The following is a 24010-nucleotide window of genomic DNA, read 5'->3' as shown; positions in this document are numbered from 1 at the left end:
AAGTTTTTATCTGATCTGAATCATGCTCAGCTGATCCTCTTGTTTCACAAAACTCAGAACTCTTTCCTTACCTGCTCATACCTTATACACATTCTCATACGACTGTTGCATGCAGGGCATTCCACGCCCTTACTATACTGACCTATATCACCCCTCAATTTAAAGTTATATCCCCTTGTGCGAGCCATCACCATCCGAGAAAAGAGGCCTCGAGTCCCTCAGCCTTTCCTCAAAGGCCTTCCTCCATACCAGGCAACATCCTGCTAAGTCTCCTCTGGACCCACATTCTTCCTATAATGAAGCTAGCAGAACTGTACACAATACTCCAAGTGCAACCGCACCAGGAGTTTTGTCCATCTTCAACATGACTTTGCGGTTCCTAAACTCAATCCCTCTACCAATATCTTCATATCTTCTGCCTTCTTAAGAACCTTATCAACCTGGATATCAACTTTCAGATATGCACAGGGACATCGAGATCTCTGCTCATCCACACTGCTAAGAATCTTACCATTAGCCCAGTACTCTGCATTCCTGTTGCTCCTTCCAGAGTGAATCACCTCTCACTTTTCTGCATTAAACTCCGTTTGCCACCTCTCAACCCAGCTGTGCAGCTTATCGATGTCCATCTGTAACGTGCAACATCCTTCAGCACTATCCACAACTCCACCGTCCTTAGGTGTCATCCACAAATTTACTAACTCATTCTTCTATGCCCTCATCCAGGTCATTTATTAAAATGACAAACAGCAGTGGCCCCAAAACAGTTCCTTGAGTTACACCCACTAGTAATTGAACTCCAGGATGAATATTTCCCATCAACTACTACCCTCTGTCTTCTTTCAGCTACCAATTTCTGATCCAAACTGTTAATTCACCCTCAATCCCATGCCCCTGTATTTTGTGCAATAGCCTATCATGGGGAACCTTATCAAACCTTACTGAAATCCATATACACATCAACCACTTTACCCTCATCCGTGTGTTTGGTCACCTTCTCAAAAGAACTCAAAAGTTTGTGAGGCACAACCTACCCTTCAGAAACAGTGCTGACTACCCCTAATCAAATTATTCCTTTTGTGATGGTTATAAATAGTCAATTATAACCCTTTGCAACACTTTACGCACATCAGAGGTAAGGCTCACTGGTCTATAACAACCAGGGTTGTTCATACTTCCTTTCTTGAACAAAAGGGGCAACATTTGCTATCCTCCAGTCTTCTTGCACTAGTCCTGTAGGCAATAACAACAACAAAGATCAAAGCCAAAATTCTGCACTCTCCTCCCTGGCTTCCCAGAGAATCCTAGAATAAATCCCATTCAGCCCAGGGGATTTATCCATTTTCACACTTTCCAGAATTGCTAACACCTCATGAACGTCAATCCCATCTGGTCTAATAGGCTGTATCTCAGTATTCTCCTCAACAACATAGGAGAGAAGCTGAATGAATTTTTTTTGTCTGTCTTTTTCTAGTGCGAATACTATCTCTTTGGACTCCACACACAACATTCCAATACTGTCCTTGATTGGCCCTAAATCTTATTCTAGTCATTCTTTTATTCCTGACACACTCAGGATCAAGAAAAAAAAACCCTATCTGCCAAAGACTTCTTGTCTCTTTCTTTAGGTCTTTCCTGGCTAACTTTTAACTCTCAAGCACCCTAACTGACCCATCATGTCTCATCCTTACATAAGCCCTCTTTTTTGTCTTGACAGGAGACTCAACTTCTTTAGTAAAGCAAGGCTCCCTCGCCCGACCATTTCCTCCCTGCCTAACAAGTACATACTTGTCAAGAACACAGTAGCTATTCCTTGAACAAGTTTCACATTTCAAATTGTGCCCATCCCTTGCAGTTTCCTTCTCCATCCTACACATCCTAAATCTTGCCTAATCATAATTGCCTTTGCCCAGCTATAACTCCTACCCTGCGGTACATACCTATCCCTTTCCATTGTGAGAATAGATGTAACCGAATTGTGATCACTATCACCAAAGTGCTCACCTACCTCCAAATCTAACAGCTGGCCTGATTCATTACCCAGTACCAAATCCAATGTGGCCTCACCTCTTGTTGGCCTATCTACGTACATGTCAGGAAACCATTCTGCATGCATTGGACAAAAACTGACCCATCTAAAAGTACTCGAATGATAGTATTCCCAGTCAATATTTGGAAAGTAAAGGCCCCCATAACAACTACCTTGTTACTCTCGCTCTTATCCAGAATTATCTTTGCTATCCTTTCCTGTACATCTCTGGAACTATTTGGAGGCCTATAGAAAACTCCCAACAGGGTGCCTTCTCCTTTCCTGCTTCTAATCTCAGCCCGTACTACCTCAATAGACAAGTCCTCAAAAGTCCTTTCTACCACCATAATACTGTCCTTGACTAACATCCCCCACATCTCCCCCTCTTTTATCACCTTCCCTGTTATTATAGAGCCATCTAAACCCCAGAACCTACAACAAATCATTCCCATCCCTGCTCTGAAATGGCCACAACATCGAAGTCCCAGGTACCAACCCATGCTGAGAGTTCATCCACCTTACTCTGGAGACTCTGGGCGCTGAAGTAGACACCCTCCTGCCTAGCGGTACACTCTTGTGATCTTTAAACCTTATTTATGACCTCGCTACTCTCATCCTCCTGTACACTACAGCTACAATTCAGGATCCCATCCCCCTGCTGAATTTGTTTAAACCCTCCTGAAGAGCCTTAGCAAATTTCTCCTCCAGGATGCTGGTACCCCTCTGGTTCAGGTGTAGACAATCCTATTTGTAGAAGTCCCACCTACCCCAGAATGAGCCACAACTATCCAAGAATCCAGATCCCTCCCTCCTGCACCATGCCTGTAGCCACATGTTCAACTCCTCTCTCTCCTTATTCTTCACTTCACTAGTACGCGGCACGGATAACAAACCAAAGATAACTCTTTGTTCTAGCTCCAAGCTTCCACTCTACCTCGCTGAATAACTGTCTTAAATCCCCATCTCTTCTCCTACCTATGTGGATCACAACTTGGTTCACAGACTCCAGTCCAACTGTTTGCTTTGCAGTGCTGAGAGGTCTGTGGACTATGTATGTACTGGGTGTGGGCATTTGTGCTCCCTTTTTAAACTATATGAACAACCTTCTGTTTTTGGTTGCACTTCAGCCCCATACTCCTGATCTTTGGGCAGCTAGTGTAGAGAACGGGCAGGTTGGAGGATCTCCTCAGGTGTCTGCCCCCGGGCCTGGTCAGAGCTTAAAAATGTGTTGCTGGAAAAGCACAGCAGGTCAGGCAGCATCAAAGGAGAAGGAGAATCGATGTCTCGGGCATAAGCTCTTCTTTAGGAATGCCCAAAACATCGATTCTCCTTCTCCTTTGATGCTGCCTGACCTGCAGCGCCTTTCCAGCAACACATTTTTAAGCTCTGATCCCCAGCATCTGCAGTCCTCACGTTTTCCTGGGCCTGGTCAGACTGGGTATTAACAAGTCCAGGCAGCAGGCCATGGAGGGGGTCATTTATGCTGACTGCCTGCCCCTCTTTGAGTTTAATTTCCAGCCTCTTGTCCTTGGAGAAGGAGCACATGGTGTTCACTAACACACTTGATGCTTTTAGGGAGAGATTGGCATTGCAGAGGGAGGAGGGGGTGGGGTTGTTGGAGTGCCTTATTGCTCCCCCCCATTCTATGTTGATTTGATCCCTACCCTCCTCTTCACTCCTCCTCTCATGTAAGCATTGCTCCCATCTGGCTTTGCTCGTTACTAGCCCCTTGGCCACAGGGGTGTGTTTCCCGTGTGGTGGAGCACGTGACCTGTACCACACACACACACAAAAAATACTATTGTACAGCAGTAGTGTAGGAGCCAAAAACAAAAACAAACCAAGGCAAAAAAAAAAACACAGGAGATTTAGCTTCCTCAGTTCAGGATTCCTAATGAAGGGCTTTTGCTCGAAATGTCAATTTTGCTGCTCCTTGGATGCTGCCTGAAATGGAGACTACTAGCTGAACAGCTCTCTGAAAGGTACCTGTCTGTTGTGGGTTTACACAGCAGAACAGAGGCTGACCTGGAGAGAATCTACAAAGGAGATTCAGCAAAGGTGACTGGTTTTGAAACATGATTTTTAAAAAATAAATCAGATTAGCATTGCAGAATAGGAGGTAAAAGATAGGTTTTAAGAGAAAGGAGTTGTAAATAGTTGTTGGTTTTAATATTCTCTGTTGGGCTGACAGAATAAAGTTGTTAATTTTTACATTAAATAGCGACCTCTGGGATAGTGCTTTGCCTATCGAATTTTAACAGATTACAGCACAGGGTGAATCTTTTCTACGTGGCTGGTTTAAATTAGGAGAGGAGTTTATCGTGTCGGAACAGCATATCCTGAGCAGACTATTGGGTGGAATTGGGTGAGGAAGATTTACTCAACATTTTTCAATTAGAAAATGGCTGCCTCAGTGAAGTCTTAGTCAAATACCCAGCAGTTTTTCCAAGGAGAGCTTAGGACTATTAAAGGGGCCAAAACCACTTTACACGTTGATCAGAATGCAATTCTGGGATTTTGTAAGGCCCGCCTGGTGCTACTTGCCATGCAGGCAAAAGTAGACGCAGAAAATCAGGAGGCGGGAGAGTGAAGGAATCATCAAACCAGTACAGTTTGCAGAATGGGACGCACCAGATTTTGAAGTCTGTAGGCTCAGTTTGCCTTTGTAGGCATTTTAAGAAAACAGTAAACTGCTTCTCACAAGTAGATAAGGGGTCCTGTTCTTTATGAAGTTGGACATGAGCCACATCTACATGCAACTGTAACTGGAGGAGGTGTCCCAGAATTACACTACAATTCCCATAAGGATTTATTTCAGAGTATGTGATTGCCGTTTGGGGGTACCAACCTGAGCAGTTTTCCAGCGGACCCTGAAGAACATTGCACAAGGACTACCCCAGGCTGCCATTTAGCTGGATAACATACTAATAACAAGACAGACCAATAAAAAGAGCACTTGTCAAACTTGGATATAATGCTTAAAATGTTTCTCCCAGAGGAGTGTATGCCTTAAAAAGGAAAAAAGGTGTTCTCCATGCACCTCAAGTGACCTACCTGGGTTAGAGACGACAAAACTGGGTTAAACGAGTGAGAAAATAAAGTGAGGGGATCAAAGGAGCCCTGGCTCCCAGATTTGTACCAGAAGTTAGGGCTTTCCTTGGGTTAGTGAATTATTACAGAAAATTTGTATGTTACCTTGCCTCCATCTTGGCATTCTTACACCTGCTATTGAAAAAGGATGAGCCTTGGAAGTGGTCAAGAAGCCAAGTAGCCTTAAGGGAAGTGAAAAAGCAGCTATGGTCATCTTAGGTGTTGGCCCACTATGATCCAAAGCGAGAGAGTGTTGACATGCAGTGCCTCTCTGTACGGCATCGAGGTAGTGTTGGATCAGTGGCCTAATGGAGAAGAACACCTGATGCCGAACACAAACATGCCCATATAGAGGTATGTTTGGCAGGCATCTTTGGTCTGAGGAAGTTCCACCAGTACTTTTACAGACAAGAATTTGTCATTGTAACAGATTACAATCCTATCTAGAGCTACTGAAAGGAGACAAGGTGTTGCTGCCCATGACTTCCAATTGAATTCTGCATTGGCACTTTACTCTCAACAAAAGTTGAAGCTAGAATACCACCCAGGAAACCAAGTGACTAATGCAGATGCCTTGAACTACCTCCCACTGGCAGATACTCCACTGGTGGAGCATCCCCTGGAAGAGTCCATTGTAATTTTAAACATCCTGGCCATCCTTCCAGTCACCGCTGACAATATCTGATTGTGGACACAAAGATCTTGTCCTAGTGAAACTAAAACTGCTGGTGGTAATAGAGGAAACAGAAGGCCACCTCAACTAAGACAGAAACCTTTCTGGACCCAGCAAGATCAGATCACCATACAGGTTGGCATATTACTAATGGGGAGCAAGGGTGATTGTCCCGAGGTTGCAGCCAAATTCATCAGGGATCCCCATGAAGATGCTAGCAGGAAGTTACGTCTGGTGGCTGGGGTTGGATGCTAACATAGCTGCATTGATGGATCAGTGCACTGTGCCAACAAGGACAAAAACATTGCCACTAGTGGTGCTTCCAAATTCATGGGAATGACCAGGTAAATCCTGAAATCAGTTGCATGTCCACCTTGCCAGTCCTTTCATGGGCTCAATGTTCCTGGTCATTATGCACTTTAATGGGTGCCGACAAAGTTCATTCAGCAAACTCAGAGATGATGACTGAGAAGCTGAGAGCATCATTTGCAATACACTGTCTTCTGGAAGTATTGGCCACGGACAATGGGACGTGATTTATCAGCAGGGAATTTGAATATTTCCTAATGTGTCAAATGCCATTTGACTTAAGGACAGCTCCATACCATCCATTATCCAATGGTCCAGTGGAAAGAGCAGTCCAACTGTTGAAGGCAGGCTTAAAGTTCAGGTAGGTGATACACTCTTGAAGAAACATGTGGATGACCCGAAAACTGTTAGCTAGTAAACAGGACAGATGCAAAATATACCTGGCCCCTCAGAACAGCCAGAAGACCTGACAGAGGTTCACCCTCCCTTTCTAGTGTTGAGGAAACTTTCAAGTTTGAGATACCTAGTTACCATGCCAGGAAGTGGGGGAGAACGCTCCGCAAGATGATCCAGACGCAAGAGGCGGGCTACAGTCTGGTACACACCATTCACGTCAGAGGATTAGACCAGGACAAAAACATCACAAGAAAAGCTACAAACAAGACCAAGCCTACATCCCTGGACGGGAGGTGGGAGGGAACCTGGGCCAATCAGGAAAGTCTTGGATTGCTCATATAACCTGGATATTTAGATCTCTTCCGTTTAGGTGGCTGTGTGCTGTGCACAAGTAAGTAAATAAAAGGGTGACTAGGTGACAGGATATTAGCCTCTGTGCAGTTATTTCAAGTTCCAAAAGCATCAGTATCACGGAATGAACCAGAATTAGGCACAGTACTGTAAATAAGGCCCAACTCAAGGTCAAGAATAAACAATGTTTCATTTTGTATGAATGGCTTTATGAATAATCCTTATAAAAAGGAGAATGAAGTAGTAACATTTCCCACGATTAAATTATTGGGGAAACAAGAACTCATGTTGCACATGCACATCAATGGCAAAGACTGGTTGCCATTTGAGGGAGAAACTTCAGTCTGGTAAGGATTGCTATGCGGTTGGAGATTCCATTTTGTAGATGAGGCATTGAAGCAGAATTCTAACAACCTGACCACATTCAACTTCACAAAACAGATCATCTGGTCATTATCACAATGCTGTTTTTGGGGGTTTGCTGTGAGGATTGGCAGCTGCATTTCCTATAACAGTGACTATCTTTCAAAAATGTTTGTTACAAAATTGCTTTGCAACCAGGGTTAATGAAAAAAGTATTTAATTGCAAATCATTCTATTTTTTTAAGCTGTAATTTCACAATATTATTAGTACATCGCAGTGTTTAAGTATTCATCAATTGCATTACTTGAACTGCAAATAGTGGGTAGGTGGCAGCATAGTGGTATCGTGATTAAAAAAAGTTAATTTGCTCTGCTGACCGGCAAGAATCTGAATGGCCAGGGGTAGGGTGGTGTGCAGGTGGAATGTGGGAGGTTTAATTCCCATCCCTTGCCATTCAGGGATAATTTACATTTCTGAATAGGAGATGAAAACAATAAGAACATGATATTTGGAATTCTGACTATTCCCTATAGTTAAAAAATACATTCCACACCAGATCTGGCCATTAAGGGATGATTTGCATTACATTGTTTCTGGAGGTGAGGTGGTCACTGCATTGTATCTTGAGTGGAATGACTTGAGAGCACTGCTAACTGTGATATAAAGATTTTGTATAAATGAAGGACTATTTCCTTTGTTCAGAGGCATCCCTGGACACAACTTGCAAGCATGGCGAAGAGTGTTCAGAGTTTCTCCAAAGCTTGTTCTGTACTGTGCTTAATAAAATTTGGTTGCTTGTTCACAGAGGTTGGTGTTTGCAGTTGCATCAAGTGTGTAAGAACCTCAAGAAAAGGAACTTAACAGCACTGTCACTAGACAAGTAATCCAGAGGCCCAAGCAATGTTTTGGGATCCTGGGTTTGAATCTTATTAAAAGGTCTAAAGTTTACCATAAAACCACTGCCGAAAAAGCCCATCTTTTTTAATAATGCCTTTAGGGAGCTTACTTAAGAACATAACAACCAGGAGAAAAAGTAGCCTATCTGGCCCTTCAAGCCCATTCCACCATCCAATAAGATCATGGCTGACTTTTTTCTGGCCTCACCCTCTCACTATAACCCTTTTTTGAAGGGTACTTCTGTTCAAAAAATTCTTAGCTTTAGAAACAATAAGAAAGCTCAACTACTTCACTGGGCAGGGAATTCCACAGATTCACAATCCTTTAGGCAAAGAAGTTTCTCTTCAATTCAGTCCTAAAAATGCTTCCCCCTAATTTTGAGGGTATGGTCTCTTGTTCTAGTTTCACTAGTCAGTGGAAACCACCTCCTTGCTGCTCTTATAGAAACAAGAAATTATGAAGTGAATAGATAAGATCCCCTCTCACCCTTCTAAATTCCAATCAATACAATCCCAGTCTACACAGTCTCTCTTCATAAGCCAACCCCCTCAACTCTTTGAATCAACCTAGTGAATCTCCTCTGCATCCCCTCCAGTGCCAGTGCATCCTTTCCTCAAGCAAAGGAGATCAAAACTGCATGCAGCAGTCTAGGCATAGCCTCACCAACACCCTATACTACTGTAACATAACCTCCTTGCTTTTAAACCCAATCCCTCCAGCAATGAAAGACAGGATAACATGCAGACTCGCCAACTTGAAGGTATTTAAATGGTCATTGGATAAATATACGAGGTGGGTTTTACTATTCCAATAATACCATTCCAATAATAGTCCTTTTTTTACTGTTATTCCTACCAAAATGGATTACTTCACATTTAGCAACATAGTTTGATTGTTCTCTGCCAGAACTTTGCCCAATCTATAGCCCTGTACAAACTTTCAGATATGCAAACACTCAGCACACTTTGTTCGATCACTTATTTTAGTGTCACCTGCAAACTTTGACACACTACACATGGTCTCCAACTCCAAATCAGCTATGTAAATTGTAGATGCACAGTAATGTGATGACTCTCAACTGTCCTCTGATATGGTCAAGCAACCATTCAGCTGTAACCAGTAAATGTTCTCAATGAAAATTGGACAAACCACCTGCCACTGAGTAAGGTACCAAGGAGTGACAGCAGCCTACTCAATCTTGTCAACCCTGTAAAATATTCCTTACCTACAGCCTCTCAGACTAGTCAGTCAATCAACAAATTGTATGTAAGATATGATTCTATGCATATGACAATCTCCCAGGCGCACCAGGGCATTCACTTTCCACTGTATACCACCATGCCATCACCTCTACTGGGTCTGTACTCGCAGGATAGTGTGAAGGGAATTCCCTGGGAGTGTTCAACATTAACTCTGGACATCATGAAGTCTTACCTATCAAGCACGGTTAAAGGAAACCTCCCGATTACCTACACACCCTGCTGAATTCCAGAGTTGAGGTAAGAGACACTGGCTTGACAGCAAGACCACATTTGATCGAGTGTGGCTTCAAGGAGCCATAGTAAAACTTGAGTCATGGGAATCAGTGAGAAACTCTCCAATGGTTGGAGTCATTTCTGTCAAAAGAAGGTGGTTGTGCTTGAAGATCAGTCATCAACTCTAGGACATCTCTTAAGTGCTCCCAAGGAAGGCCCAACAGTCTTCGGCCCAACAATCCTTATCGTAGATGAAAAGACAAAGTAGTAAGAAATTTTGCTGATCATTGTACAACATTCAGCACCATTCGCAATGATGCGGACTGAAAGCGGCCCATGTTCACCTGCAACAAAACTTGGGCAAATGTCTAGATTTTTGACTGACAACAGGCAAATCAGAAATGGTCATTGTCTAACCATTCCCATATGACATCCAATGACACTACCATTGCAGAATCCCACACAATATACATCCTGATAGTAACAACTGACCAGAAGCTGGATTAGACAAGGTATATAATTATGGAGGCTACAAGAACAGGGCACAGATTAGGAATCCTGTAGTGAACAAATCACCTGACTCCTCAAAGCATGTCCACCATCTACACAGCAGAGGTCAGGCGTCTGATAGTATACTCTTTACCTGCATGGTTGACTGCAGTTCCAACAACAAAAAAAAAATTGGACACCATCTAATACAAAGTGTACTGATTGTTTCTGGAGGCAGTGCCAAACACTCTCAACACCACAGACATTCTATAGTAGCAGACTAGATTAGATAACTTACAGTGCGGAAACAGGCCCTTCAGCCCAACAAGTCCACACCGACCCTCTGAAGAGCAACCCACCAAGACCATTCCCCTACATTTACACCTTTACCTAACACTACGGGCAATTTAGCATGGCCAATTCACCTAATCTGCACATCTTAGGATTGTGGGAGGAAACCAGAGCACCCTGAGGAAGCCTCACGCAGACACGGGGAGAATGTGCAAACTCCACACAGACAGTTGCCCGAGGCGGGAATTGAACCCAGGTCTCTGGCGCTGAGAGGCAGCAGTGCTAACCAGTGTGCCACCTTGCCATCCCATCGTGTACCATCTACAAGATGCACAACTGAAATTCACCAAGTTCCTCTGACAGTAACTTCATAGAGTTATAGAGTCAGATGTACAGCATGGAAACAGACCCTTCGGTCCAACCCGTCCATATATCCCAACCCAATCTAATCCCACCTGCCAGCACCCAGCCCATATCCCTCCAAACCTTTCCTATTCATAGACCCGTCTAAATGCCTCTTAAATGTTGCAATTGTTCCAGCTTCCACCACATCCTCTGGCAGTTCATTTTATACATGTTCCACCCTCTGCGTGAAAATGTTACCCCTGAGGTCTCTTTTATATCTTTCCCCTCTCACCCTAAACCTATTCCCTCTAGTTCTGGACTCCCCCACCTCGGGGAAAAGACTTTGTCTATTTGTCCTATACATGCCCCTCAATTTTGTAAACCTCTAAGGTCACCCCTCAGCCTCAGACACTTTTTGCAGCAGAGAGCGGCGGGAGATGGGCAGAAGTGAAGTCGGAGCGCAAAGCCAGTCGGGAAGGTAAGTGATTGTTATTTGAGTGAGTGTGTTCTAGACCCCAGATCCTACAAAGTAGGGCCTCCCTCCCACCTTCCTCCTCTAACCTAACTTTAAAGTCCACAGACTTGCCCCAAAAAGAAGTTCCTGTTGAGAGAAGAGAGAGTCTTTAGCTCAGGAGTCTTCAACAAGGAGGTTGAGTGAAGTGATTACACCACAGTTGAAGAGGGTGAAGACATGACTGCCCAGCTGGTTCAGTGTGCTACGTGCATGATGTGGGAGGTCAACGACTCTGGTGCATCTGGCTCGCATATCTGTGGAAAGTGTGTTCATGTTCAGCTACTGACAGAGCATATCGCAGCACTGAAGAAAGAACTCGAGGACCTTAGGCTCATCCGAGAGAACGAGATCTTTCTGGACAGGACCTTCAGCGAGGTTATTACACCGACCATACCAGAAGAGAGCAGAAGAGAGAAGATGATGAGGAAGGCAGAGAGGAGACAGGTGCAAGAGACCACGGGGGAAGTACCTGCCAGGAACAAGTTGCATCTTTTAGAAACAGTAGAGATAGATGACACTGCCAGTCCGCGAGGCGGTCAGGTCTGTCAATCAAAAGTTGGCGTGGAGGCAGAGCCAAGGAGTCAGGGACTCCATAGTGAGGGGAACTGAACAGGGTTTCTGTGGCAATAGGCAGGATTCAAGGATGGTGTGTTGTCTTCCTGGTGCCAGGATTAAGGACATCGCATTGAAGGAAATCCTCAAGGGCGAAGGTGAAGAGCCAGAGGTGGTGATACATGTCAGCACAAATGATGTCGGGAAGAAGAGGTGGAACATAATACAGCGGGACTTCGGAGAACTAGGAAGAAGGCTGAAAAGCAGGACGTCCAGAGTGGTTATCTCCGGTTTGCTTCCAATTCCTCGGGCTGGAGAGGCCAGGAACAGGGAGATAATAGACTTGAATGTGCAGCGAGGGAACTGGTGTAGGAAGTAAGGATTTAAATTCTTGGATCACTGGGGTATGTTTTGTGGTAAGCATAAATTATACAAGAGAGACGGTTTGCACCTTAATAGGTTGGGGACCAGCATGCTGGCAGGCAGGTTTGCTACTGCAACACAGCTGTGTTTAAACTAAAGAGCGGTGGGGGGAGGGGACAAACTGGATGTTTAAGAAGGAAATTGAAGGAAAAGTTAAAACAAGGGAAGTCAAGAAAGACAACGGTATCAATGAAGCAGAAAACTCAAAAAGGGATCATGCCGTAAGGTGGAGTGAAATAGGGGTTGATAGGAAGGGTGAGGGCAGTGACAAATTAAAAAATACTATATATGAATGCACGAAGTACTAGAAATAAGATGGATGAGCTTGAGGCTCTTTTGGAAATTGGCAGCTACGATATTGTGGCGATAACGGAGACGTGGCTTCAAGTGGACAGGGCCTGGGAAATGAATATTCAAGGCTATACATGCTATCGTAAGGACAGACTGACAGGCAGAGGGGGTGGGGTGGCCCTGTTGGAAAGGGATGATATTCAGTCTCTTGGGCGGGGGGGGGACCTAGAATCAGGGGATGTATAGTCAGTATAGATAGAGCTGAGAAATTCTAAGGGTAGAAAGACCCTCTTGGGAGTTATCTACAGGCCCCCAAACAGTAGTATGGATGTAGGGCGTAAGTTGAATAAGGAGCTGAAATTGGCCTGTCGCAAAGATGTTACTACAGTTGTTATGGGGGATTTCAACATGCAGGTAGACTGGGAGAATCAGGATGGTATTGGACCTCAAGAAAGAGACTTTGTGGAGTGCCTCCGAGATGCAATCTTAGAACAGCTGGTGCTGGAGCCTACCAGGGAGCAGGCAATTCTGGATCTGGTATTGTGCAACGAACCAGAACTGATCAGGGACTTCAAAGTGAAGGAGCCATTAGGAGGTAGTGCTGAAAAATGTGTGCTGGAAAAGCGCAGCAGGTCAGGCAGCATCGACGTTTCGGGCATAAGCCCTTCTTCAGGAATGAGGAGGGTGTGCCAAGCAGACTAGGATAAAAGGGAGGAGGAGCGTTGGGAATGCGATAGGTGGAAGGAGGTTAAGGTGAGGGTGATAGGCTGGAGAGGGGGTGGGGGCGGAGAGGTTGGGAAGAAGATTGCAGGTCAAGAAGGCGGTGCTGAGTCCGAAGGTTGGGACTGAGATAAGGTGGGGAAGAGGGGAAATGAGGAAGCTGGAGAAATCTGCATTCATCCCTTGTGGTTGGAGGGTTCCTAGGTGGAAGATGAGGCGCTCTTCCTCCAGGCGTCGCGTTGCCATGGTCTGGCGATGGAGGAGGCTAAGGACCTGCATGTCCTTGGCGGAGTGGGAGGGGGAGTTAAAGTGTTCAGCCACAGGGCGGTTGGGTTGGTTAGTGCGGGTGTCCCAGAGGTGTTCCCTGAAACATTCCGCAAGTAGGTGGCCTATCTCCCCAATGTAGAGGAGGCCACATCGGGTGCAGCGGATGCAGTAAATGGTGTGTGTGGAGGTGCAGGTGAATTTGTGACGGATATGGAAGGATCCCTTGGGGCCTTGGAGGGAAGTGAGGGGGGAGGTGTAGATGCAAGTTTTGCATTTCTTGCGTTTGCAGGGGAAGGTGCCGGGAGTGGAGGTTGGGTTGGTGGGGGGTGTGGACCTGACGAGGGAGTGGTCTTTCCGGAATGCTGATAGGGGAGGGGAGGGGAGGGAAATATATCCTTGGTGGTGGGGTCTGTTTGGAGGTAGTGGAAATGTCGAAGGATGATACGATGTATCTGAAGGTTGGTGGGGTGGTAGGTGAGGACCAGTGGGGTTCTGTCCTGGTGGCGATTGGAGAGGCGGGGTTCAAGGGCAGAGGAGCGGGAAGTGGAGATGCGATGGAGAGCATCGTCAACCACGTCTGAGGGGAAATTGCGGTCTTTGAAGAAGGCGGCCATCTGGGTTGTTCGGTATTGGAATTGGTCCTCCTGGGAGCAGATGCGGCCGAGGTGAAGGAATTGGGAATATGGGATGGCGTTTTTACAGGGGGCAGGGTAGGAGGAGGTGTAATCAAGGTAGCTGTGGGAGTCGGTCGGTTTATAGTGAATGTCTGTGTTGAGTCGGTCGCCCGAGATAGAAATGGTGGTGTCTCAGAAGGGGAGGGAGGAGTCTGAGATGGTCCAGGTGAATTTGAGGTCGGGGTGGAAGGTGTTGGTAAAGTGGATGAACTGCTCAATCTCCTCGTGGGAGCACGAGGCAGCGCCGATACAGTCGTTGATGGAGTGGAGGAAAAAGTGGGGGGTGGTGGGGTGGTGCCAGTGTAGCTGCGGAAGATAGACTGTTCCACATATCCGACCAAGAGGCCGGCATAGCTGGGGCCCATGCGGGTGCCCATGGCTATTCCTTTGGTTTGGAGGAAGTGGGAGGATTGGAAAGAGAAGCTGTTCAGAGTGAGGACCAGTTCAGTCAGTCGATGGAGGGTGTCAGTGGAAGGGTACTGGTTGGGTCGGCGGGAAAGGAAGCAGAGGACTTTGAGGCCTTCGTGATGGGGGATGGAGGTGTACAGGGACTGTATGTCCATGATGAAGATAAGGCATTGGGGACCGGGGAAGCAAAAATCATGGAGGTGGTGGAGGGCGTGGGTGGTGTCCCGAATGTAGGTGGAGAGTTCTTGGACTAAGGTGGACAGTACCGTGTCGAGGTATGCAGAGAGGAGTTTGGTGGGGCAGGAGCAGGCTAAGACAATGGGTCGGCTGTGGCAGTCAGGTTTGTGGATTTTGGGCAGGATGTAGAAACGGGCGGTGCAGGGTTGTGGGACGATGAGCTTGGAGGCGGTGGATGGGAGATCCCCTGAGGTGATGAGGTTATGGATGGTCTGGGAGATGATGGTTTGGTGGTGGGAGGTGGGGTCATGGTCAAGGGGGTAGTAGGAGGAGGTGTCCACAAGCTGGCGTTTAGCCTCAGCAATATAAAGATCGGTGCGCCAAACTACCACTGCGCCTCCCTTGTCTGCCGGTTTGATAGTGAGGTTGGGGCGGAGGGAGTAGAGGGCTGTACGTTGCGAGGGTGAGAGGTTGGAGTAGGTAAGAGGGGTGGACAGGTTGAGGTAGTTAATGTCGCGGCGGCAGTTGGCTATGAAGAGATCGAGGGCGGGTAAGAGGCCAGCATGGGGTGTCCAGGTGTTTTTTTGACGGGGTGTATTGGAGGCGGGAGAAGGGGTCGTCAGAGGTGGGCGAGAATCCTGGTTGAAGAAGTAGGTTTTTTTAAAAAAGAAGGTAGTGACAATATTTCAGTTGAATAAAGGGAACTATGGAGCTATGAGGGAGTAGCTGGCCAAAGTTCAATGGTGCAATACCTTAGCAGGGACGACAGTGGAGGAACAATGGCAGATATTTCTGGGTATAATGCAGAAGATGCAGGATCAGTTCATTCCAAAAAGGAAGAAAGATCCTATGAGGATGCAGGCGTGGCCGTGGCTGACGAGGGAAGTTAAGAAACATATAAAGTCAAAAGAGAAAAAGTATAACATAGCAAAGATGAGTGGGAAAACGGAGGACTGGGAAGCTTTTAAAGAACAGAGGATTACTATGAAGGAAATACACAGAGAAAAAGTGAGGTACGAAGGTAAACTGGCCTGAAATATAAAGGAGAATAGTAAAAGCTTTTTTTAGGTATGTGAAAGGGAAAAAAAATGGTTAAGACTAAAATTGGGCCCTTGAAGACAGAAACAGGGGAATATATTACAGGGAACAAAGAAATGGCAGAAGAGTTGAATTGATACTTCAGATCTGTGTTCAGTGGGGAAGACACAAGCAATCTCCCAGAGGTAACAGTGGCTGAAGGACTTGAACTGAAGGGAATTTATATTTGCCAGGAATTGGTGTTGGAGAGACTGTTAGGTCTGAAGGCTGATAAGTCCCCGGGGCCTGATGGTCTACATTCCAGGGTACTGAAGGAGATGGCTCTAGAAATCGTGGATGCGTTGGTGATTATTTTCCAGAGTACGATAGATTCAGGATCAGTTCCTGCAGATTGGAGGATGGCTAATGTTGTACCACTTTTTAAGAAAGGAGCGAGAGAGAAAGCAGGAAATTATAGACCAGTTAGTCTGACCTCAGTGGTGGGAAAGGTGCTGGAGTCAATTATAAAAGATGAAATTACGACACATCTGGATAGCAGTAACAGGATAGGTCAGAGTCAGCATGGATTTATGAAGGGGAAAATCATGCTTGACTAATCTTGTGGAATTTTTTGAGGATGTAGTTTTGATGCAGTTCTGGTCTCCAAATTTGAGGAAAGACATTCTGGCTATTGAGGGAGTGCAGCGTAGGTTCACGAGGTCAATTCCTGGAATGGCGGGACTTTCTTATGTTGAAAGATTGGAGCGACTGGGCTTGTATACCCTTGAGTTTAGAAGACTGAGAGGGGATCTGATTGAGATGTATAAGATTATTAAAGGATTGGACACTGGAGGCAGGAAACATGTTTCCGCTGATGGGTGAGTCCCGAACCAGAGGACACAGCTTAAAAATAAGGGGAAGGCCATTTAGGACAGAGATGAAGAGAAACTTCTTCACCCAGAGAGTGGTTGGTGTGTGGAATGCTCTGCCCCAAAAGGCAGTGGAGGCCCAGTCTCTGGATTCGTTTAAGAAAGAGTTGGATAGAGCTCTCAAGGATAGTGGAATCAAGGGTTATGGAAATAAGGCAGGAACAGGTTACTGATTAAGGATGATCAGCCATGATCATAATGAATGGTGGTGCAGGCTCGAAGGGCAGAATGGCCTACTCCTGCACCTATTGTCTATTGTCTATTATCATAACAGCCCCAGCCTGTTCAGTCTCTCCCTGTAACTCAGATCCTCCAACCCTGGCAACATCCTTGTAAATCTTTTCTGAACCCTTTCAAGTTTCACAATATCTTTCCGATAGGAAGGAGACCAGAACTGCACGCAATATTCAAACAGCGGCCTAACCAATGTCATGTACAGCCGCAACATGACCTCCCAACTACTGTACTCAATACTCTGACCAATAAAGGAAAACATACCAAACGCCTTCATCACTATCCTATCTACCTGCGACTCCACTTTCAAGGAGCTATGAACATGCACTGCAAGGTCTCTTTGTTCAGCAACACTCCCTAGGACCTTACTATTAAGCGTATAAGTCCTGCAAAGATTTGCTTTCCCAAAATGCAGGACCTCGCATTTAATCTGAATTAAACTCCATCTGCCACTTCTCAGCCCATTGGCCCATCTGGTCCAGATCCTGTTGTAATCTGAGGTAACCCTCTTCGCTGTCCACTATACCTCCAATTTTGGTGTCATCTGCAAACTTACTAACTGTACCTCTTATGCTTGCATCCAAATCATTTATGTAAATGACAAAAAGTAGAGGGCCCAGCACCGGTCCTTGTGGCACTCCACTGGTCACAGGCCTCCAATCTGAAAAACAACTCTCCACCACAACCATATCTTCTACCTTTGAGCCAGTTCTGTATCCAAGTGGCTAGTTCTCCCTGTATTCCATGAGATCTAACCTTGCTAATCAGTCGCCCATGGGGAACCTTGTCGAACGCCTTACTGAAGTCCATATAGATCACATCTACTGCTCTGCCCTCAATCTTCTTTGTTACTTCTTCAAAACTAATAATCATCATCATTTAGAAGGAGGGAGGCAGATACCTAGGAACAGCACAATTCGCAAGATCACCCTCAAGCCACTCACCATCGTCACTTGAATATGACGATAAGGTTAAAATCATAAGGTTAAAATCCTGGAAAGAGTTCCTTACAGCAATACTGATCTTCACCAAATGGACTGCAGCAGTTCAAGAAGGTTGCTCATCACCACCTTCAAGGGCATATATGGATAGGCCACAAATGCTGCCCCAGCTAGCAATATCTACATCCCATGAATTTTTAAAAAATGCTTACTGATAACTTTCCACTGTACATAACATTTTGTTTCAAGTTAAAGACTTTGTCAGAAACGGCCTCATTCCCATGAATTTGGTTTTGATCTCAGTTTTTAAGGCTCCTCCATAGTAATAACATTAGTTCAAAACTCCACATCAATCTCAACATTTTCATCAAGGTCACTGAACAAAGGGATCAACACTATCATGCACAACAGCACTGGTAAATCGATCTTCAAGCAAATCCACACCCTTTGATAAAACTTTTCTGCTGAAGGGCATGCAGCCAATACTTTATCAATGGTGAACATTTCCCAATTGTTTCACATTCATTATTTGGCAGAACAAATTGTGAAAATTACGTTTTCTGACATTCCAGATAGACATTCTCTCTGGGAACATAACAGGATCAAGTTGGGTATATTTGAAAAAGAGACAGAGGACTATCACAAGCTAAGTTTTAATTTTAAGGTACAAGGAAAGAATGGAAGAAGAAAATGTAAAATGCGAAAAATCAATAGTTGGGGGTCTATGAAAAGGAAAGACAGAACAAAAGACAAAAGCTTAAAGGAATATCAAAGCCCAAGTAACAGCTTTCCCAAGTATTGTTAGAAAAAAATGGTTACAGAGGATTTCAGGCTCACTAGAGAGATACAGAGGAGAAAAGAACTGACAAGTGGTAAACTTTATAAATAAGTATGTTGTGTATGTAACAGAGAATGGTGACAAAGAGAGGTACAAGGAAAAACAAAAACAGCTAAGGGAATTCCAGGTGCAGTCATTATTCAGTAATTATTCCTGAAGATTTGAAACTTGCAAAAGCGACTCCATTGTTTGAAAATGGCAACAGAAACAGAGGGGTAAAAAAAAAGATATCGGAACAACAGCCCCATGAGCTCAACATCTATTTTGGGAAAGTTATCAGGATCGGTCATTATGGGCAAAAGGGTTGAACAATTGGAGGAATATGTCCTTAATCAGCAAGCCATCGGTTTGTTTATCTTCACCTAACTTTGGACCAAAGCACTTCAACGGAGTTTAATTTGCAATGATAGACCAATGTCTATTTTCTGCAGGCACATAAAGTCAAAGAAATTTACAGCACAAAAACAGACTCTTTGGTTCAACTCATCCATGGTGAGCAGATATCCAAAATCAATCTAGCCCCACTTGCCAGCATTTCGCCCATGTTCCTCTAAATCCTTCATATTCATATAACCATCTTTTAAATGTTTACTTGTACTAGCCTTCACCACTCCCCGGCAGCTCATTTCATATGCGTACCACCTTTTCCATGAAATAGTTGTCAAAGGTCCTTTTTAAATCTTTCCTCTCTCACCTTAAACCTATTCTCTCCAGTGTTAGACTCCCCCACCCTGGAAAAAAAAACCTCGTTTATTTATCCTACTCATGCCCCTCATGATTTCATAAATTTCTATAAAAGGTCACCACTCAACCTCTGATGCTCCAGAGAAAATAGCCCCAGCCCATTCAGTCTTTCCCATTGCTCAAACCTTCCAAACCTGGCAACATCCTGGTCAATCTTTTCTGAACCCTTTCAAGTTTCACACCATCCTTCCTACAGCAGGGAGATCAGAATTGAACAGCCACAACATGACCTCCCAACTCCTATACTCAATGCACTTACAAATAAAGGCAAGTGTACCCTACCTTGTGTACCTGTGACTCCACTTTCAAGGAATTATGAACCTGCAACTTAAAGTCTCTGTTTGGCAACACTCCCCAGGACCTTTCCATTAGATGTGTATGCCCTGCCCGGATTTGCCTAACCAAAATGCAGCACTTCACATTTATCTACATTAAACTTCATACGCCACTCCTCAACCCATCTGATATGGGTTTGGAAAAGTTTGGCCTTGTTTGCTTGCAGGTTGGTCACTTTTGTTTAAATAAAATGAAGTTCATCAGAAATTGAGAAAACAAATCAATGTAATTGGCAGAAGATCAAAAACTGCACCAGTATATTTGGGTGCTGAAAACATTTCTAATACAGACATTTAGAATACAATCAATTACTCCATTAACAAATTATTGAAATTACGCTGTCAAGTTTCTGTTCCATATGGACTTGGATTGGGAAGTTTACAACATTGTTAGGTTAACCTGACAAATCAATTTTTGCATCTGATGCAAAGCATAATTATAAATTTAAAATTCCATCTGGCCTTGATGTGATAAAAATAATGAATGGCAATGCCAGATGTATGTAATGTATAAAATAAATTACAAGGGGATGATGTATTTCCTGGTTGAAATGTCTACACAATTGACAAATAAGGGGGATGCCACTTGGAAGGAAGTTCAGTCTTTGAATTTATTTAAGGTATAGACTGACAGATTTCTGATTTCCAGTGGCAGAGAGTTATAGGGATGATTCCTGAAGAAAGGTTCACGTCCAAAACATCGATTCTCCTGCTCCTCGGATGCTGCCTGGCCTGCTGTGTTTTTCTGGCACCACATTTTTCAACTCAGTTATAGGGATGAGGCAAGGAAAAGGCATTGAAATGTTAATCAGCAATGATCACTTTGAATGACAGGGCAAACTTGATGGGCTAAATAGCTCACTCTTGTTCCAGTGTATTCTGAAGCAAAGCAGAAAATGCTGGAAAAACGTGTCAGATAGCATTTGTGAACAATGAAATAGTTAACATTTCAGGTCAGGTGACCTTTGAACAGAACTAGAGATTTAGAAGGTTTGCAAGCAAATACAAGGAAAAGGAAAATGGTGGATGGAGAAAGTAGAGAACAAAGAAAATGGTTATGATAAATTGGAGGATGGAGAAAGGACTTCTTACACAAACTTCAGATTTAAGACAATTGAAGAACAATTTCTTCTGAGGAAAATCAATCTGTAGAATTTTTAAACCACAGAATGCTATAGAGGCTGGATCATTAAGTCTATTCAATGCCAAAAGAGACAGATTTCTAACTCAGTAAGGGAACTAATATTTTTTCAGGCTGGGGAAGCAAAAGTGAGGAAAGAAGCAGGAAGTGTCATCAGATTAGCCATGATCTCGTTGAATGGCATAGTGGACTCAATGGGCGTAATGGTCTACTTCTGCTCCAATATCTTATAGTGTTAAGTATGAACTGCTCAATTTATAAAGCATAGGTCACATTTGATAAATCAGGTTCCAAGTTAGATTACTAACATGATGGAGAAGGGACTGTCTTTGAATATTATTAAATATCTTCTAAAAGTCCATATAGGTGCTTAGCAACAAAAATAAAAACGTAAATGGTGGGGGCATGTTTGCTGCAAGAGTTGGAAATTGGTTGGGAATTGGAAACAGAAAGAATGGAAGGATCGAACAGGTTCTGCTCCCATGGTCCTGTACTAAGGAGCCAGTTTTTCAGCATCAACATCAATTTCTTGGATCACTGCTCAGTAAGTTGTACATTCAAGTCAGTAGATAACAGTAAATTAGAAGCACAGTAATTTGTACAGGCTGGAGCAAACGTAAGGAAGGATACAGATGAGGATGCATGGGCAAAACTGCATTAGGTGCAAAAAATTTGGAATATTTTCAAATGCTAACTAAGAGGAGGTAAAACAAGAGAAATTTGGTCGTCCAAATTACATAAGTCATTAAAAGTTGGTTGTTAGACAAATTATTAACGGAATGTTGGCCTTAATGTTTGGGAGCTGGAATACAAAACTAAAAGAGCAAGTTACACTTAAATCATGTAGACCTTTGGTGAGACTCCATTTGGACTACTGTGTTCAAATACAGACAAACCACAGGCAAGTGGGAGGCAAGTTTACCAGAATGATGCAGAAAGTTAATTATGAGGACAGGATACATAAATTTGGCTTGAAATCCCCGTGGTAAAGACAATTTAGTGTGAGCTGATTGAGGTGTGCAGGATTCAATAGGATGAAACATGGCAATAACTATTTCTAGTGAGGAAAAATAAGGGAGCACAATCTCAAAATTAGGTCAGACAATTCAGGAGGGAAATCAGGAAGCATTCTTTCCCACATAGCACGTCAGGAAAATGTGCAAAATAAAAACACTCTTCAAAAGTCTGTCATTAATGGAACAATTGGAGCATTCAACACTGAAGTTAATGGATTTTTGATAAAGGTGTGTTTAACTAAGTCAGGAACAATGGCTGGTAAATGAATTTGAGATACAGAATCACAATTTAATGAATAGTAGAACAGACTTAAAGAGCTACTTGTGTTCATAGGAGGCCATCTTTCTTCACAAAATTTCACTCAGTTTGGTAAAACATTTATCTCTTCCAGAAGACTAGTTAGGTATTCTACTATTAGGTTAGAACTGACTGCAATTCATTTGAGCATCATGCTGAAAGCTGGTCAAACTAATTAGCTTACAGGTTTGCCATGTCAGTCATGGCCCAGTTGGTAGCAATCATGCAACTTGAATCAGAAGGCCTAATTCAGACCTTAAATTCAAAGATTTTTTTTGAGTACTGCACTGAGAGGTAGTGTATTTTGGATAACATTTTCAAGTAGAATTTAAAAATCTCAGTAAAATTTCAAAAACAAAAAGCAGTGGTGTTAACTAGCGTCATGGCTAGATTTAATCCTAAAATCAGCATCACAAACATTTGATCCTTATGTGGAAAATTGAAGTGGGCAAATTGTTGGTCACATTTCCTAAAGTCAAAACTGAAAAGTATTTAAAAAGCTATTAATGCTTTGGGATATCAAGAAAGATGCCAGATGATTTCAAGCTTTTCTTACTTCTAGATCCTGGTCTTTGTTATCCAGTTTTCTCTTTCCGATCAAAGTTTGGGAGAAGATTTGTAGCTCGGGTGCTCGTTGTTGTGGTTCTGTTCGCCGAGCTGGGAATTTGTGTTGCAGACACTTCGTCCCCTGTCTAGGTGACATCCTCAGTGCTTGGGAGCCTCCTGTGAAGCGCTTCTGTGATGTTCGCTCCGGCATTTATAAGGATTTATATCTGCCACTTCCGGTTGTCAGTTCTAGCTGTCCACTGCAGTGGCCGGTATATTGGGTCCAGGTCGATGTGCTTGTTGATTGAATCAGTGGATAAGTGCCATGCCTCTAGGAATTCTCTTTCTGAGCTTTGAGAGATGCAAGCATGGAGCTCTTAAAAACATACACCCGCCCTTTTACAAGACTCAGGTGAATGTCATCTGATCAGACAGGTATGGCAAAGTTGAAAGAAATTAGGCTAAGGTGGTAGAACACAGCTATCTAGACTATATTTGATAGCAGAGGAGTGTGAAAGACTAAAGAAATTGAAATGCTCCCAGGTGGAGGTTAAAATGGATTATTGGGATAGCAAAGGAACTTAAATGAATATTTTGCATCAGTCATCAGTTTTTCAAAGTGGTTAACGTTTCTGCCCCAAATGTCTAATATTCTTTTCTTCAGTACCCTTGTAAATTGTTCTGAGTTTTGTTTCCTCCAATTATACATAATATACATACCTGAGCTTTTCCAGCAAATTGGCTTTCTGCTTTACACAATTCGCAATTCTTTAGGTTGTCATTGCACATAATGTATATTCACCCTTTTCCCCACAAATTATATTATCTTAACGAGTTTAGAAAGTAGAGGACAATTTAGCACGAATGGCAATTATCGAATCCTCCAATAGCGTCTCCCTTCCCCTGCAATCAATCACTGGACACGCTATCTCAGTACTGTACTGGGCCAACGCACAATTCTTGTTGTTGTGTTGCAAATCAAACACTGGAAAGCTGGACCCACCCTCTGCCCATCGCCTTCCCAGGTGAGACTCACCGCGGCCGTGGCTTTTTTTGCAGCGGGGACAATAGCAGGAACTGGCGCTGACATGTTGTTACCACACATACACAATCAAAACGAAAGCGTCCAGCTAACCCGCAGGTCACCTCCAACAGACACGGCCCAAGCCGCCGTTTTCCACACTCCTCCTACCCACGCTTGGGACCGTTACGTCCACCTTCACCCGTCAGATATCC

At 43.9% G+C, this 24010-nt stretch overlaps 1 protein-coding gene across 2 annotated transcripts in view; it reads right to left on the bottom strand.

Moving 5' to 3' along the window:
• lypla1 (lysophospholipase 1) overlaps positions 1–23977 on the bottom strand; it is a 93364-nt gene extending 69387 nt beyond the window's left edge. Inside the window, exon 1 of one of the 2 annotated variants that reach the window (XM_043688339.2) lies at positions 23811–23977. In XM_043688339.2, coding sequence (XP_043544274.1) covers positions 23811–23879 — 69 coding nt within the window. In that variant the 5' untranslated portion in view covers positions 23880–23977. The remainder of the gene's footprint in view (positions 1–23810) is intronic. The other variant, XM_087986392.1, reaches the window with a different exon arrangement.
• Between the last annotated feature and the right edge of the window lie 33 nt (positions 23978–24010).

Source organism: Chiloscyllium plagiosum, unplaced genomic scaffold (genome assembly GCF_037043375.1).
Source record: "Chiloscyllium plagiosum isolate Xiang-an unplaced genomic scaffold, Cpla_swu_hap1 HiC_scaffold_4, whole genome shotgun sequence".
Classification (NCBI taxonomy): Eukaryota; Metazoa; Chordata; class Chondrichthyes; order Orectolobiformes; family Hemiscylliidae; genus Chiloscyllium; species Chiloscyllium plagiosum.
The sequence above is the reverse complement of the archived record's forward strand: the minus strand, read 5'-3'. Positions and strand labels throughout refer to the sequence as shown.